This window comes from Sycon ciliatum, chromosome 5 (genome assembly GCF_964019385.1).
Source record: "Sycon ciliatum chromosome 5, ocSycCili1.1, whole genome shotgun sequence".
In the NCBI taxonomy this organism is placed as follows: Eukaryota; Metazoa; Porifera; class Calcarea; order Leucosolenida; family Sycettidae; genus Sycon; species Sycon ciliatum.
In genome coordinates, this window is record NC_088647.1 from 6,972,107 (window position 1) to 6,990,919 (window position 18,813).

The 18,813-nt window shown below is 49.6% G+C and overlaps 1 protein-coding gene across 3 annotated transcripts; it reads right to left on the reverse strand.

Annotated features, from left to right (window-relative positions):
- Positions 1 to 488: 488 nt before the first annotated feature.
- Positions 489 to 15,827, reverse strand: LOC135817382 (probable serine/threonine-protein kinase yakA). Of its 3 annotated transcripts, none has more exons than XM_065330560.1 (10): positions 14,896 to 15,827; positions 12,827 to 12,931; positions 12,190 to 12,258; positions 10,130 to 11,857; positions 8,990 to 9,029; positions 7,263 to 7,441; positions 6,232 to 6,354; positions 5,466 to 5,600; positions 4,418 to 4,596; positions 489 to 2,904 (listed from the first exon to the last, which is right to left on the reverse strand). In XM_065330560.1, the coding sequence occupies exons 1-10, from the start codon at positions 15,367 to 15,369 to the stop codon at positions 1,668 to 1,670; spliced, it is 4,269 nt and encodes a 1,422-aa protein (XP_065186632.1). In that variant the 5' UTR covers positions 15,370 to 15,827; the 3' UTR covers positions 489 to 1,667. The 3 variants fall into 3 exon arrangements, with proteins under 3 accessions (XP_065186632.1, XP_065186631.1, XP_065186630.1); XM_065330559.1 differs by having other exon boundaries at positions 12,187 to 12,258; XM_065330558.1 differs by having other exon boundaries at positions 10,130 to 11,860; positions 12,187 to 12,258.
- Between the last annotated feature and the right edge of the window lie 2,986 nt (positions 15,828 to 18,813).

Here is an 18,813-nt window from a genome sequence, read left to right on the forward strand (position 1 = left end):
CACTCTGGGGGGATGCAAGCCTAACTAACTTGTAGACTGTTGAAGGTACCATAACATGGCATGTCAAACACTGCTAAGTGAGGCGACATATTAGGCCCAAGCTTTTGTTCAAGCTGCATTGTCTAACCAATGCACAAAGGCATGTGTCAGCGTGTGCTTCAAATTTCCGTTCATCAAAGCATGATTTTATAAGCCTTTCATACAAGACTTTTTAGGTAACACAGTTTCGGGCATTCTCATTTCTGTGAGAATGTGGCCTTTTGACACGCTGTTACGGCCAAGGTCGCAGCAGACCTGCAGTTGGCGCTTCCGGCTGTTACGCCCTGCATCGGGCCGGCAGGTCTCGTAGCTTCCTCACTGCCCGTGTGTGTGTGTGTGTGTGTGCTGCCTACACGAATGCTTCGTGCTCTGCTGCGCCAGCCAATGTCACAGCGTTCCAGGAAGAGGCCCCGGCCCAGTAACCAACAGCACTAACTAGTAGTCTTCACCATACTTTATTATACGGCCAGGTCAATATGAGTGATAAGGATGGCAGGGATGCCGATAGGACAAGTACTAATACTGTACCACTACGATAACGTGCAGCGACGGACAGATTGCGAATCATTTGAGAATAGGAAAAGATGCTGGCTGGTGCTGCTTTGACAATAATTATACTGCGAACCTTAGCCGACAATCGATCTAGCTACGTGCAGTCGGCATAGCAACATAATAACTATGATAATTAACGCTACTATTGTAATTGTAGTAAGGGATACTAGAGCTACTAGTAATACTTATTATTAAATGTACGATACAACTGTGGTGACGAAACGGACGACTAGAGCGGCGTCACAGAAGAGAACAGGTCCAAGGGTAGGAACTTGATGACCTCGGCAGAAAAGCGGACCAAGGAAAATCAGATTAAGTCTGCTTGACCGGGCAGATGCGGGTAGTATTGAAGCAAGGGAAGAGAGAGAGAGAAAGAGAGAGAGAGAGAGGGAGAGAGAGAGAAAGGGAGGGAGAGAGGGAGAGTAAAGCTACTTACTAATAGTAGCAGCATGCAATCAGAGATGCGCTGCTGGGTTTCGGCACGCGGCGTGCGGCATTGCGATAGAAATACTCTAAATGTCTACACAAGATTAATAAGAGTAGCAGCATAAGAGACTGGCGTGTGTTAAGTTAATCCACAGGGATTCTATGAGCTGCTGGATGGACTATCTCCTCAGCCATAGAACTGCATTCTAACTAGATCTCTGCCAGCCATCATAAGTATGCATGCATGCATGCATACATGCCAGTAATTGGTACAAGTAGAGGGCGGGTCTGGCATGGTGTGACATTGCAGTCTATGCGTGGGCAGCACACCATCCACACTGCACAACAGCTGCTGCGAATATGGCATATAGACTGGTGGGACGGTGAAGAATGGGTGCAGTCAGCACTGTGCTGGGGTCCTGACTTTGCCTACATCCAGTGCTGCTTGCGTCAGTGCTGCTCATGTCGTGCTGCGCTTGTATGGGAGACAGGGCGTTCAGTAAAAACACAGCTGCCCACAGTTTTAAGCTGGCCTTCACAGCGTTAGTGCTGGCAGAGCAGCTAGGTCATGGGCAAGGCTAGTGGTACTCTGCTGACACTTGCCATAGCAAAGGCAGTAAAGAGTCCGAATGACTGAGTACCCATACTCCTCACACCAAGTTCATCTGGGAGCACACATCTTGCGACTCATTGGAGTTGAGAAGAGCAGTCAGACTGGACAGGGATGATCGACTCACCGACGAGAACTTACCACCAGCTGCAGCCGCAGAGGCAACGGTGGTCGGGAAGTGCCCAGTTGAAATAAGGCTGTTCGGCCGGTTAATGAATTGCTGCGGTTGCTGCTGCTGCTGCTGTTGCAGCATGCGAGTGTTTGCAGCTGCAGCATCACCGCCATGCTGCATGCTCAGCTGATTCACCACACTGCTCGGCAGTGAGCCGTCCGTCAGCATCCCGCGGCTGGCTACTACCATCTTTGACATGGACGGCGAGGTGGAATTGTGACGCATGCCGTGCAGCATAGTGGCACCGCCACCGGCCAGTTGTGAATGAACAGGCACGCCAGCAACACTGTGCCCATCGGCATCCACACCATTGACCATTGCCTGCGGCGAGCCAGTTTCCAGGAGCACGTCGGGTGAGTTTGCACAAGAGAGGTCAGCCATGCCCTGAAGATGCTGCTGTGCAGACCCCTGTTGCAGGTACTGTGGAATGGGAGTCGGCGGCCCGCTCGGGAATGGCGGCGTGCTGCGTGCGGACGGCAATTGACTGGGCTCCGGGTAAACAATACCAGCGAATGTTTTATTGAGTATTGGCGTGTGTGCCGGCGAGCCGTGTAAACTGCCCACTGGTGAGTGCAGCGGGTAAGGTACAGGCACTGGTGATGAAATTCTCGACGCTGGACTGGAAGTCTCGAACACACGAGCGCCCGGATTGACCGAGAGCGGCACTGTTGATGCGGGTCCGGGTAGTTGCCCGTGCTGCTGTGCGGGATGAGTTGCAGATGCTGGTACCAGCGGCGGCGACACGGTCGGAGCAACGGACATGGCCAGCGGGACGGGAGGCGAGGAGCTTTTCTGTTGCTGCTGTTGCGGGTGATGTGCCGGATGTTGTTGCTGGTGCTGGACCGGCTGCGGTGGTGTTTGCCGCTGTTGCTGTTCCTTTGCTGGTTGTTGTTGTTGCATAGCTGTTGACATTGAACCGTGTTGAGCTGTAGCGGCAGCAGCAGCGGCGGCGGCAGCAGCTGCTGCTGCTGCGGCCGAGCTCACACTGGCCGAGCTGTTATCCCTGGCCATGCTGCGAGCAACGGCGGCCATTGCCTCTGCAGTCACCTGCGAGTCATTGGTGGTGGACATCTCTGACAGCATGTTAGCAGCTGACGAGGGCAGGCTGGACACAATGACAGGCAATCATCACGCACACACTTCAATCATTACACTGCAGCAATGGATACCAACGTTACGCCCAGAAAGAAATGTTTCTTATGCACGTCAGCATGACATGAAAATTATAAACATTCCTTTCCCAGCCAGTCAACTTGTCATGGCATGCGTGGATGTTAGCCCAAATCCTATTTTCCATATCCATAATTATGGTAATCAGGCTGAACATCGAGATCGTAGTTGGTGGGTTAGACAGGCTCAGTGACTCGCCGGCACTGTCAACGATGGCACTGCGCGATTGCAAAGGGGAAGGTATTCGAGCGCATGTTGTATTTGTGAACTACGTTTGGATGTACACGCTCCTTTTTTTTCACTGGTTCATTTAATTTCGGGAAGTGCGATCTCGGAGCTTCTTACAAATCAAGCAGCCCCGAGTCATGTACCATCTTTCATTGAATATAAGTTGCACCTTTCACACTAAAATTCATGGACCAAAAAGGGGGTTGCGACTCGCGATTGAGCATGACTTACTACTGAAGTGAATAGATTGAAGCAATGCGGCTCAAACCTGAAAATGGGCGTGCGACTTATAATCGAGTGTGTATTATAATCGGGGAAATATGGTAAACAAATCTACGGGACTCTAGCAGTCTAGGTCAGGCCTGACGTAGCGACACATTTTGTGTGAAAACAAACATGTTGCTGAACCTCCCCAGCAGGGATGATAGACCAGCCAATGGGTGTGCCATGGACGGATGGACAAAGCATGCAACGTCTAGCTAGCATTGAAGTGTGACTCATAGTGCATGTGACCAGGCCGAGAATGTGGTCCTGATCACATGCGGAGAGACTATTAGGGGTGAAACGAAGGTCTCAATGTGCCAAACGAACCTTCTTCATCAAAACGAACGAAGGTGTCGAAGGATTCTTTTACAAGTTCACAGTTCCTCTTGAAGCACACTCTGTGCATGTGCCCTACAAAGTACATGACTTTGCATATATTTGCTATGCAGTCACCACAATTGGCATGCCCATAACTTTTGCACTGCGCAGTTTGAAGCTCCAACTGCGCAAGACTTCTTCTGCACACGGTGGCCGTGAATGGCCATGCTCAATCGCAGTCCGTGGCCTATTATGCACTTGCAATGGCACCTACAGTGTACGGGAGCCAAGTGGACACAAAACTAGTGCACTGTACAAACTACAGTACAGTACCTCCTGTATACAAGGAAGATCAGTGCATGTGTGTGCAGAAATCGTGTGTTAACCTTCTTTTGAATTGAAAACGAAGGTTTGTTTCAAATGAAAACGAAGGTTCTTCGAACCTTTGACACCTTCGTTTCACCCCTAGAGACTATGCATTTGCCGTTGGTGATACGAGTCACATGACATAATTAATTTCGCCGACTATCTTCCCCTCATCTATTGCAGCAGGAACTAGCTGCGGCCTGGCACAATCTGTACTGCATCAACCCTTTCCTTGCAGGTATACTAACAACAACAACAGCACTACAGCTTACATGCCCGGCATCCAGGACATGAGGAACTGGTACTGCCGCTCCAGCGCCTTCAGCTTGCTTTGCAGCTGGTTCATCTGCTTGTCTCGCTCGGACACAAGCTGCTGCAGCTGCTGGACTACAGAGCTCTGCTGATCCATTGCCTGGCGGAAGGATGTCTGCTGACTATTGACAACGTTGCTCTACACACCAAAAACAATACACCGACGACAGGGTATAATGGTGAAGCTGCAAGAAGAGTCTAAACTCATCTAGGGTAGGACAAAAGCTGAAATGATCTATCACCCATGGTATATGGCAAGAAATCTGTTGGGATGGCTGTTGGGAAATTGAAGGAGAGCAACAGAGTTTAGTGAAACCCCTCAGACACAGACTAATCTGAACAAAAAGAACATGCCCTCAGTGTCTGCTCTAGAATTGTAGGACAGCCGGGTACACGTGTACCTGGTGCAACCATTTCAACTGGGTCGGAGCTGGGTACACATGTATTCGACGCGCGCCTCTGCATGATCTGTCACACATACAAGCCATGTACATGTTTTTCGGTTTTGACAGCATGTTACAAGGCGAGGAGTATTGGCGGCAACACGACGACATCTACAACACAACAAAAACAGTTTTTTTTAAAAATCCTACCAACCCCTAGAGTAACGAGGGTCCGAACCTGGGTTTTCCCAATACGGTTCAAATGGTCGCAAGACCGGGACTCTGCCAACCGGGTTATGGTTGTAGTCAGGAGCACTACATACGCATCCTCGCCTTCCTGTCAAAATCAAGGCTTCTGTGTATAAGCCATGTACATGTAGGTCAGTCCTTTCAAAGTTCGAACGTGTAAAGTACCAACCGGGTCACAGGTGACCCGGTACTATATTTTCAACCGGGTCCAAGCGCCTCCCAACCGGGTCGATTACCCGGCCCACCCGGCTCTGGAGCAGACACTGGCCCTCACATGCACATACACCCACGCCCACACACACCCACACATGTACGCCTGTCTACAAATCATTAAAGAAAGAACAGGAACAGGTGCCGATGTCATGCGCACACTCACCCAGTGGATATTCTGTGAACCAATGGCACGCTGCTGGTGTCTTGTGATGTGTACTAGCTGACAGAAACCACGCAGGAGATCAACCAAATCTGGCGGCTCCTCCAAAGGCAAGCCGAGCTCTTCCCAGGATGGCAGCTATTGAGAAAAGAAAGAAAACACATGCAACCGATACACCAAATGGGTAATTCAGCCTTTTCAGGTAACAACTAGTAGTTTGAAACCGTCAAGGTGTGACAACAGAAGAGAGCCTCTTACTTGGTATCATCAGGGTGTGTTGCGTTAAACAGTCACTGGGGCTATGCTCATGACTGTACCTACGTGTAGTTGTATAAAGTTACCAGGGGATGAGGTAGATTGAGAGAGAGAGAGAGAGAGAGAGAGAGAGAGAAAGAAAGAGAGACAGAGAGAGAGAGAGAAAGAAAGAGAGACAGAGAGAGAGAGAGAGAGAGAGAGAGAGAGAGAGACAGACAGAGACAGAGAGAGAACTACAGTTGCACTCGGTAGAGTCCGACCCAAGCGTACATTTGGCGCCCAGGACTTTCACGCCCTTGCAGTGACACAGTCTTGGTACAAATGCGGCTTGCCATACACATGTGCAAATGCAGTGATGTAATCGGAACAGGTCCAGGGTGCCAGTTTTGCACTTTGGGTCGGATTATTTCACCGAGCACAATTGTATATCTACAGAAACGGAGAGCCAGAAGTGATGCATGGAAGGAGAAGTAAGGGGGGGGGGGGGGGGGGGAAGAAAAAGATGGACACTTACCTCATGTGCTGTGGTAAGCTCAGCTAGGCTTTCGGCAACCGGCTCCAAATGCTCACGCTCCCGCAGGAATTTGAGAACCAGATGCTGCAACGTGTCTTCCTCGTACTGCATCGGCTCAGAACCCTGTTGGAAACAGAAGCAACCAGCCAGCAGGGACAGTAACATCGGAAAACGCCTGACAGAACAATGTAGGCTTCAAATTGCAGGGGTGCAGTGCTGTCAACCTTCCGTTTTTTCCACATTTCTACGGAAAATCCCTTCTTCGTCCGCAGTAAGGAATTCAAGCAAAACGGTACGGAAAATTGAAGAGGATCGATCAGCTACAGCTATGTATGTAGAAGCATGACAAGCACGAGCTGAACGATGAACTTCCCTGTGCCAAAGCGAGTGCATGCCATGCCTTGACTACATGTAGCACAAAATATCATGTCGTGCATGTTTTGCACTAGCAAATTCAGCTACCGGCAAGCATGCGAGTGCCAAAAACGCACAACACAAGCAATGCACACGGCAGTACATTGGTAGTGCGGAAAAACACTGCAAAATACGGAAAATCAGAAGTCACAGTATGCAAAACAGACCCAGTTAGTTGGCAGCACTGGGGGTGTCCAACACTCGTCTTCACAGAAAGAGAGATTCTTTCAGGAGCACAATGTGCATAATCTTGTTGTACAAATAAGCCCAACTTCTACCTGAATTGTCATTGGACAAAGTGGCCAACATGAGTGTTCCATGGCCACCGATACACTGCGACGTACTAGTATTCACTAAAACAGGGGTGCAAGCATTGGGGCATGGATCATATTGGTCCGACACAAGGAAACAAAGATGCACAATCTATGCCATGGGCCTAGAGGGAGCCAGTCCCGAGTCAGCACATTCCACACCGCAAAAAAATGTAAAGTTGACGTCAAGGGATGCACAAGTTATCATAGAGCCCTCACCCATACACTCTTGGTGCGGAGAATGTATCACTAAGAGACGGGTAACACATGAGAATCTGAACCAATCAGAGCATACACAACGCATACCTGGTCTTCGCTATTCATCCATCTAGGCAGTATGTGTGGGAACGGGACACCAGCATTCTTGGGCGTTTCAGATCTGGAGCTGGGCTGGTATGAGGACTTGATCATGTTGCTGACGTAAGCTGACGGAAGTGTGGGCCGCGAGCATGCCACAACACTGTCGGCCATTAGTGCACCTTCCACTGGAGCAAGCAAGGACAGACACACACAGCAACAGGCAGAGAGATGGATAGATAGGTAGTTAGAAATAGATAGAGAGATAGATACCGTACGCGCTCGAATACAAGCCCCCCCCCCGTCGAATAGAGCCCGTCTGTCAGAGGGAATCGAACTAATAAAGCCCCATCTCGTATAAAAGCCCGGGGCTATAATCAAGCGTGCAAAGTCCGTACAATGCAGTGCAGTACATGAACCATATACGGTATGCAAGTGCAACAAGGTGCACTTATTGCACACAAACTGCAGTCACGGGTGCTTACCGTACAACAATCTAGTGCAGTAACTGCATGCACTGATCAGCATGATAGGGTGAAACAATTGATGCTTCAATTTTTTTAAAGCCCCCTCTCGAATAGAACCCTCTCTCAAATATAGCCCCCTCAATATGTCTTCTGGAAAAATAGAGCCCCGGGGCTTCTATTCGCGCCTATACGGTAGATAGAGGGAGAGAGATGGATAGATAGATACATGCAGATAGATAAACAGTACAGTTGTTGAAGCTTAACAAAAAGAAACTCAGTGAGAGGTGATTAGAATCAGTACCAAGTACAGAGTTATGCACATGACATCATTGTGTATGTTTTGTATACAGTGAATAAAAATATAACATCTTTGTGTATGTTTTGTAGGGAGTGGAAAACCAGAAATCGCAATGCCACCTCATACAAAGCACTTCAAGCGATCAGGTGCATGTAGCACGATGTCCATAGCATCATCGTGACACTGCAGCATACCACCTGTACATGTACATCCAGTGTGAACAACAATGCTGGAGATAGGTGAGGTGGGAGAACCATGCCCACACCTAGAGACTAAGAGTGTCGTTAGATAACACTGGCATTTGGCAAAACCCGATTTTGCCAGTGAAGCTTGATATTTTGCCACAAAATGTTGCTGGCTCCTCGTCGATATTTTGCTGTCATTTTGCTGGCTCATCGTCGATATTTTGCTTTCATTTTGTCAGACCACTCGATATTTTGCTCCCTTTTGCTCTAATGTGAGGCCAAATTTGTGTCACGTGTGGAAAAATGACCGAAAGTAGGTCACGTGTTGGCAAAAAATGAGAAAAAAAGTGAGTCACGTGTTGGCAAAAATGTGCGAACATGATTCATGTACACCGTACAAGCGTAAAATCTCCCAATTTCCAGCGAACATACCGATAGTTTGCTCCGTTTTGCCAGCAAATTCCCTTGTCAAAATTCTTCGATACATTGCTAGCAAAATCAGGATAATATGTCTAATTGGCATGCTGGAAGGACTATTGCTTTTGAGTATAGAATTGACTTAATATGGACAAGAGGTAAGCTGCTGTTGTCAGTATTGACTTAATATGGACAAGGGGCAAGCTGCTGTTATCAGTATTGACTAAATATGGACAAGGGGCAAGCTGCCCAGGGCACCTGTCATGCATGGCTGCACTGATTGCTCATCTACTTGTGGAGAAAACAACCAATGCTTGAAAACGTTTTTAAAGCTTATAGAAACCCTAGTCAGCACTGATTGCAACTCACATGTCCTGCTAGGTGCTTCCATGGGTGTTGACGGCAGGCTCTGCAATTAGCAAGGTCACAAGCAACAATCAAATATGTAGTAGTAGGTTTTTCATTTTGACCCGACGAGACCATACGACGCTTGCAGATCACAGCACGAACAGTTCACCAGCCACACTCCACGAAGGCAAGTAGTAGTACTCCTGACAAGAAATAATCAAGTAGTAGAACTCCTTGTCAGGAGTACTACTACTTGCTTTCGTGGAGTGTGGCTGGTGAACTGTTCGTGCTGTGATCTGCAAGCGTCGTATGGTCTCGTCGGGTCAAAATGAAAAACCTACTACTACTGTATTTGACGGACCTATTGAAGATGGCACAAAGAATCAAATATGTGTTGTGAGTCAGTGTGCTACGAATGATACTGACTCTGCTGTGAATTTGAATAACATAGCCGTCCCGGAGAGAGAGCCTCATCCTATACAGTACTATCCATTAGGAGCCAGACTACAGGGCTACTCAGTGAAATGCGATCAAGAGAGCCAATGCCACGCTGGGTATTGTGTAGCTGTGTAGACCCAGGAACACTGGGATGTGAATTATTGGCGCAGGGCTATGCAAACTTGACTCACGCGATCGGATTTCACTGGGCAGCACTGTACCGGCAGGCCAGGTTGGAAAACAAAAACAAAACATCTTCAAGCACAATTCAGCATCATGTCCTCTGTTCTAGAGTGGTATATCCACCGGTAGGTGTGGGTCTACGACCGGGAGGGCCTAGTCCAATCACTACCGGTGGATGCGTCACTATGCTGCGAAGGAAAACTAGTATAAACTACCCAAACGTGTATGGACCCATACAAAAGCTGGACCCAAGTGGATCCAAGGGTTGTTATTTGTCGTTAGATTTTGACTTCTGATGTCATCACTTTCAAGCCCTACGGAGACAGCTCAAATCCTCCACAATTCCATCAGTGATGGAGTTGCACAGTTTGCATGCACACACCGACACAAACTTACCCTTACAAGGACAGACAGACATACTCACACCCACACACATGTACACACACACGTCCATACTTGAAGTACGTACACACACACATATGCACGCACGCACCCCCCCCCCCCCCCCCACACACACATACACACACACGGTCATCTTACATTTGCACCAAGTCGATGCACCGGACCGCCAGTGGTGGCCGGACTGCAGACGCGAGAGGAACTGCTGCTCCTCGGCACTGACTTGGAGACATTGTCCAGATTATTGGGTGCGATCGTCGCTGGTTGCATTGCACGACTTCCCATCATACCTGCAGGAATCGGTGCACATGTTAAGCCAGCAACACCAGTGGCCGTACCGTGCGGGGACTGAGTGGGCGTCATCTGCACCAGTCCAACCGCCGGTTGCTCTGTGCGCGGAGATCCCAGGACTGGAGTGGATACGCCCGACATCTGCCCACTGTTGGTATCCTTGACCATGGCTCCCTGTAACGGGAGCATTAGCTGTGCAGCTGGGTGATGAGCCGCGCCCGGATGTGCCGGCTGTGCGCCCGATTGCTGCTGCATTTGAGTCGTCACTTGCTGCTGCTGTTGCTGCTGTCGGAGGTACTGCTGCTGTTGCTGCTGCTGTTGGAGTACAAGCTTCTGGAAGTGCTGCTGCTGTTGCTGCATCTGTTGCATCTGCTGCATTTGCTGCATAGGCCAAGAGGCCTGATTGAAATCGCCAGTACCAGGTGCAGCGCCGGCAGCAGCTGCAGCTGGAAAGTTGGGAGAAGTTGCCTTGCCCGGTACTGCCATGGATGGTGGCCAGCACATCATGCTTGGCCAGCCCATCATAGGCACGGGCCAGAAGAACGGATGAGGCGGACCGGAGCGCTTGCTCTTCTCGTGCGAATCCTGCTTGCTGTCTCGCCTGCTGCTGTGCTTACCGGCACTGCTACTGGTACTGGAAGTACTGTTGGTGGTGTTGTTAGTGTTGTTAGCCAGGTGATGGTGTAGAGAAGAACTGCTGCCGTCCAAGCCGGGCGAAATGCAAGGACTCTGCGGAAGAGGCGAGGCAGTGCAGCTAGACGAGGGCGTTCTGCCAACACGGCCAGCACTAACGCTGCCACTCGACGAGCCCCGCGAAGATGCCGTCGACGACTTGCGGCGCATGTCAGAGCCGCTGGCAGATGACTTAGAGGACCTGGCGGAGGGCTTGCTGGGCGTGGACTTTTTCGGAGCTGATTCCTTCTTGCCGCAGGGAAGGCTTGAATCCTGAGATTTGTAATTGTCGTCACCTGATTGCTTGGACTCCTTCTCAGCCTTCTTTCGCTTGCGTGACTTCTTTGGCATCGCTCCGTTCACCTTTGCAGCAGCCTGGTTGGCACGTCCCTCTTTCTGCACGGCCATTAGTGCAGCAGCGGCGAGTTTCTCTTCCGGTGTTGGGTCCGTGTGATCAGTGCCGAGCGCTGCGTTGGCAAACTCTTCCAGGCGACTGAGTGCCGGCGGTAGGTGACTGGAGGCCGGATCACTGCACACTGGCTGCATAGACGACACAACACCGACACCCGTCGGCAGAATACATATAAGCTGATCATCGTCCATGCGTTGCTGGATGTGTGGAGCGGGCGCCGTCTGGCCTGTGCAGAATGAAGCGGGAGCGGCAGGCTGGCAAGCAGTAGCCGCTGCAGACTGAGCTAGCGTCGTCTCAACTTGCCCAGGCGCCTGAAGTAGAGTGAACCGATCGCCACCACTGCCTCCATCATCCCTCCCACCTTGATCAGGCGGAGATGACCACTGTTGTTGTTGCTGCTGCTGTTGTTGTTGTTGTTGCTGCTGCTGCTGTTGTTGGTGTTGCTCTTGCTGCTGCATGGCTGTAGAAAGTGTGTTGTCTTGATCTGCAAAATCCTGCAAATAAACAGAGAATGAAATGAACAAGATAAGACAGAGAGAGATAGAGAGAGAGAAAGACGGGGGCGAACAAAAACATTCGCGTGTATTATGTTCATACACTGTGCCCAGAGCAATGGCAGCCCCAACATTGATACAAGAGAGAAACAGAGAGAGAGAGAGAGAGAGAGAGAGAGAGAGAGAGAGAGAGAGAGAGAGGGGGGGAGGGAGAGGGAGAGAGACTGGCTACATGGGGTTTGATAGGGCTCGGCACGAGCTCTGCATACGACTACACTGTCAGTATAATCTAGTGGTTAGCGCCTGCTGTTTACATGAACTGGCCATACCTGCTGCTGCTGTTGCATCTGATCTCTGCTTGAGTCTGACTGAGAGAACATTCTCTTTGACTCTGCAGAGTCCTGCAACAAGGGAGAAACAAAACAACAAGAGCATGGACACAGACAAGTACAAATGCACAATTGAGAACATACTCAATCTGCGAACATAATTTATGTTTGAGCAATCACAAGACAACAGATTTCATAGATGAGAGAGAGAGAGAGAGAGAGAGAGAGAGAGAGAGAGAGAGAGAGAGAGAGAGAGAGAGAGAGAGAGAGAGAGAGAGAGAGAGAGAGAGAGAGAGAGAGAGAGGAGAGAGAGAGAGACAGAGAGAGACAGAGAGAGACAGACAGACAGACACACACACACACACACACACACACAGATCTCATCCAACCCACATCATTGAAGGGGCCGAAACGACAGGGAACACTGGCGGGATTCTACATGTAATAGAGTACCTAATTACTAGACTTAGTGACATAGCATGTGTATCAATGTGGGGCTAGCATTTTCCAGGGATGAGAGCAGTAACCATGCAGCCATTGTAGCGGGAAATGAAATGGGGAGACTACCCTTGCACAGCCGTAATTAGTGCAATGCAATCCGCATCTGTGCCGCTGGCAAAAGCATGTACACTTGACTTACTCCTTCATCCCCGTTGCAGGAGGAAGACCTGACTCGTTTCCGGGATGTGAACACCTCTGCGGCCTGTGTGTGGCCACGTGAACAATCACCGGTCACAGCGGATGCCTAAAGAGGTGGAACACACACATATCCATGCAAAGAAAATGCCACAATAGAATATTGTGACAGAGCTTACGGCCATACCCCACTTTACTACACCCTCCACAGGCGCGTGCTCGGCGATGGGCACGGGGGGCACGTGCACCCCCCAAAAATTTTCAATCTGGGTAATTGCAATTGTAATGTATGCAAATATGCTCTAAAATTCAAGAAAGGTTGCAAACAAATTGCAGAAAATTGCCGGGGGGGGGGGGGGGGGGCTCCCGTGCACCCCCCTAGTTGGGGGCCGAGCACGCCCCTGCTCCATCCGCCACCATCATGCGTTCTTAGTAAACGGAAGTGCCCTTGCTGTGCTGGTGTGTTTATGCTTCGTGCATTGGTTTGGCTAAGAGTGAATGGTGGTGACGGGTGGAGGATGTAGCAAAGAAAACCTTCTGAGAAAAGGTGAGTGCATTTCACGGTTCGTGGGAAAGTTGATCAAGCTGATCCCCCCCCCCCCCCCCCCCCCCGAGGTGTCCGCATCTGCAGGTGCCTTGCCACTCTCCTGGACATCAAGATGTGCAAACTTATCACCTACTTTATACTTCTACGCAAAGCAACAAGAATTCAGCCGCCAAGGTGACGCGACCCAAGCTGCCCCTGCCACCCCCGTTCCAACAGCCCTGGTGTGAAATGTGTCCATCGACAGTGTGCAAATAGGTTATCGTATGATTCACCTGTATAGGCGCATGATGTCATCTGTATGATTCACCTGTATAGGTGCATGATGTCATCTGTATGATTCACATGACACTTGCTAAGTCAGTCACACTGTTCCAAAGTATATACTTATCCATGTAGCACTTGGCGTTATAGCAATACATATAAACTTGGGCGTCGGACAGGCTATGGTCACTACAGCAGGGATGAATTTATTGTCATATTTTTGCATAGCAGTTTCTGATATACAAAATCACAATCGTGTAGCAGTCTTTGATTTTGATTAGCATTTTTCTTTGAAGGTTGGGGTTTACCACATTGTCCTTCTTGAGAGTGATGCTGAAAGCCCATTTGCAAAAAAACCGACTGAGTTATGCATGTGCACGCAGATTGAGAGTACCTGCACCACATACACTGCACTGTATGCATGCTACTTGACAGCGCAGGATAGGCATGGATAGTCTGTATGTATCGCAGTTTTCTGCGAATCACGGTGACTTTTGAGTAGCAGTAGATCGATTTTGCGTCGCAAACTGCGATGCAGGATAAATTCATCCCTGCTACAGTATAGATCGTACCACTTTTTGTCCCAGCCACCCTGTGAATCAGTAAAAATGCGCTGATTTGGGCTCTAAATGTCCGACTTTTTCAGCAGAGCCCCCCCCCCCCCAGCACTTCAGATGGTTGACTGTACCACCCTCAAAAACCTTCTGACGCCTCTGAAATATGTACCGTAAAGTACCGTTGATCTGCCCCCTCTCTAATTCCCGCCCCCTGCCGATTTTCTACCTGGGAAGCGATTTCGGTGTATACAACAAAATACGATGTTGAACCGACGCTTGCACTGCTGTACACGATTCGTGCCAATCCAGGATGAAAATGTGCATAATCCAGCACACCGAGTCTGATCCTCCACGTTGTTGTACATCGTACTGCACTTCACAGCCTTGATCTAATTCCCGCCCCCTGCCAAAAAACCAGCTGGGAAGCGACATGGCGTGGGGGGGGGGGGGGGGGATCAACGGAATTTTACGGTACAGTCAACTTCGCTTATAACGACTGCGGATATAACGACAATTCGCGAATAACGACAGAATTTCCATGCCCCGAGCAAAGTCCCATCCAACTGTAATACATATAATGAGACTTCGGGTATAACGACACTTCGCGAATAAGGAAACTTTTCTGATGCCCCGCCGCCGAGTGTCGTTATAAGCGAAGTTGACTGTACATCTATTGCAATGGATTCGTTTTCAAGAAAGCACAGTTACCTCAGACTGCTGCCCGAAGGATTTGTGCGATGTTGATGGTGGATTACTGCTGGGGTATGCCGACCGCAGCTGACCTCCGTTGAGCGAGAGAGAGCACGACGAACACATCGTCTTCGGCGACCGGTCACTCCTCTGCCCCAGTGCGGGGTGAGTTGTGTCGGACGGAATGCACACACCGCAGGAATGGCATGTACAAGAACTCCTGCTTTCCTGTTGCTGCTGTTGTCTGTCCACATGCATACCCAGACTGGCGGCGTTCATGCAGCCATTCTGTAGTACTGCAGCTGCCACCACCTCTGTATGGCAAGTGTGGCAGGCATACAGCTGATGCGAAGGGGAGCAGTCCACACGCTTCGACTCCAGGAACCTAACCGTGGCCTCGGACGGAGACAGGTGCTGGAGATTGTTGCTGGGTCGTTGGCAGACTTGGCACTGTGTCATAGCCATACCCTCAGTAACCGTACCCACAGACATGTTGGACAAACTGACTGTATTCCACTGCAGGTCCCGAGTCGATGCTGATTACCTGGCAAGCATGCAGCACGAATTGTCCAGCTGATGGTGACCGGATGAATTTCCGTGCGAGCAGCTTTCGAATCTGATCACCAGATTGTTGGGACGACTCCACGGTGCGGACTGGACACACGCTTTCTTCAAAAGGACAAACTGGTCAGTTGGGTTCTGCATAGGGTACAACTTTTTAGAACACAATCAACTTGGGGTATGAACTTGAGTCCAGTTGAATTACGGCAAGGAGGCTAGACCGAGGAAATGGGTACAAATCAAGACAACGGATCTACCTGGAGGGCAAGTTGGCAGCAAGGACTGTTTCCCCAGCCGAAGACGACTACCCTTCTGCAAATCCGCTGCAGCACGCTTTCCCTGCACCCACAGATTCTCTTGCACTCACTCACAAACGCAACGACGCTTTCTTCCGACATTCTTCTGAAAGGACGCTTCGCCATGGAAACCACAGAGGAATCCAAGAAAGAGGATCGTTGAGTGCACGATGAGCTGCACACTCGACTCGTTCCTCTTCCACCTCCATATGGGTACAGCCAGCACGTGCACCATTGGCGGGTACAACTTTCCGCGTACGGTGTAGCGTCCCACTCTTTTTCGTAACCTTTGCGCACCCAAGATCACTGTTCAAGACAAGACGCAGGCATCTACTCGTACCTGGCGAAACATGCATGGACTGCCTTGCAAGCTTGTGCTTGCACAGAGTTGCACTTGCAGATCAGGGCATACCGTAGCCAAGGGTCAAATCGTGTGTAGTCTATGGCCATGGGGAGGAGGATACGGGGGACAATTTCAGATGAAGCTACAACCTGTGAGATGAAACGGCCAAACGTTCGGGTGGTTGGCATCGATATCGATGCGTCCACGTCCACGTTCACAGACTACAAGTGCGCATGAACTGTGAATCTTGGAACGTGAACAAGATGAAGATTTGAAGGCGACGTAATTGCACCAACTTCCCAAGTACAACCACGCTATGATATTCGTACCCGTAGCAAAACCGTAGCTTTCTCATCTGCACGCTCGAAATCCCGCACTTTGTCCCGGACTGCAAAAGCAAAAAGGTGCAGTCTGCAGTGCGATGCACCTGTCGTCTGATTAGGGAAGAAAGAAATCCTCTCAAAAATGATGTGAACGGTTGTTTGTTCTTGTTCGGTACTGTTATTTACAGTTCCATCGCAAATACTTGAAATAGTTAATAGTTCCTACTTGTAGAAAGGCTATATCGACTCTAAATAAACAAACAACAACTATACGAAGACGTAACCCTCTGAAAGCACAGCTATACAGAGCCGCATGATAATAACTTTCTCTCTCTGCCTTGCACAACGTGCTTTAAGTAATCGGATGTCGTTGGTACACTGTGTGGATTATTGGATTTGACGGGACACGCCAAAGGCCCAAAGTTCGGCAAAGATCGAAAGAAAGGAAAAATAGAGACAGACAGAGAACCGGAGATGCAACGAGTCAAAGAGAGACAGACGGACAGATACCGGCAGAGAGAGAATGTGTGTGTGTGTGTGTGTGTGTGTGTGTGTGTGTGTGTGTGTGTGTGTGTGTGCCGGTGTGTGTGTGTGTGTGTGTGTGTGTGTGTGTGTGCGCGTGTGTGTGTGCGCGTGTGTGTGTGTACTTGGTAGCAACACAAAAGCGTTATCACTAGCTGGTCGTGTGCTTGAAGTGCAAGCCAGTTTGTACACGCACATATGTTACCTAGGCTACGAGAGTCGATTACCGAACACTGTTCTAGCGAACGACGACATATCGACATGCAGGGAAATCACCCAGAACCACCAATGGCCCAATTTGTTCCGCTGCTGCACAGTCGAATTGGCAGGGCACTGGCACTGTTGGATATATCGGGATTAGCCGCAAACAGACTTGGCCATGTGTTGGCACAGCGGCAAAAAGTAATTACGAGCGAATTAGCATCCGCTTTCTGCAGGTGGCGAGCCCTTTCAAGAGAACAACTCTTTAGTAAGTTGGACAGGCGAGTTCGTAGACGGAGCGTCGTGCTTCATGCACAATGTACATTACAACATTACAATGGTCTAGCAGCAGGTGGTAAATTATGGTCCGTACCAAACGCATCCATCAATGCATCGCACCTTGCCAAACAAAATCGACAAGCTACTGCTTTTTAGAGTTGGATGCTGGACACAATTTCATCGAAAAAGGCCCGAACGCAAAATGGCGTCCGTTTCGTCCCGTCTATGCAAAATAGCCCTTGATTGGTTGGACGTTAGTGAAAGAAAATGTGCATAGTTATCTCTAGTGATGAACATGCACACCCAACAACAATAATTATGATAATAATGTACGTGTACAAGTAAAGCACATAAAGTAGGATCGAGGGTAGTCTATATCGGCGCATGATCTGAGTGCGACCTTGACTACATGGTCTTGACAATGGCATTGCATTTCGTGCCCCCCACCCCCCCCCCCCCCCCACCGGTGATATGTCGGGTAATCACCATTACAGGCACAGCGTTACTGTAACATGTAGAAGAATGGGGCCTAGTTGGAAAGAAAGAGTGATTTCGTGTCATGCACAAATAACGTTCCCTTTCCTCCCAAACGGCGAGCGCCTTCCAACGAAGTAGTATCCTTGTACCGAGGGGCAACGCACAAGTCTATGTATGGCTAAGGAAGCAGCACTGTCGATCAGGGTGTGCATTGGCAAGACGTGATCCCTGATGCAGCCGAATACCAGTACTACAGGAGCCGCAGCTTTGTCAGAATGCACCCAGCTATGGGCGGATGCGACATGCCTATCTAACTATTACTTACGGAGAATTCTAATTATGTCTGCAGTAGAGCTCTTTACGGTAGATCTCGTTGTAACTCTCTTTCTCCTGCGGGGTTACTGTATACCCAGCTGAGATTAGCGCTAGCTGAAATGCCTCCATTAACATTCGCTACGTCTGTCATTCACGCCTTAGTTATGGTATTTATTTCTATTTCTGCGGCATGCATTTACATGTACATGTTCCAGGTTTCTCTAGGCGCTCGTGATTGATCCCAGCATTGCATTATGCCTTTATGGGTTTAGGTGCACTCAAGCCTTACAACGACGGTGCGTGACAACAAAGAAGCTTCACAGGCGATTGATATAGGCCTTCGTTAGACTGTCAGGATTAGAACCGACTAGTACTAGTATTCGGTGAATCAAGAGCTCCGTTCAAGTGTGCTGTGTGCATTAGAAGAGCACATGTCGTATACCATTACGTGCAGTGTGTATTGGATATTATGTGCAATGGGCACGTCTGCGATCACACGCTCCTCGGCCAAGGGGTTTCCGGCTACTCTGACCAACGCTTTACTCCGGTCGTCAGCACGACTCCGGTGTCACTCACGTGTACTGAGCGTGCACTGTGCAGTGCCAATTGTGTCCTGGGC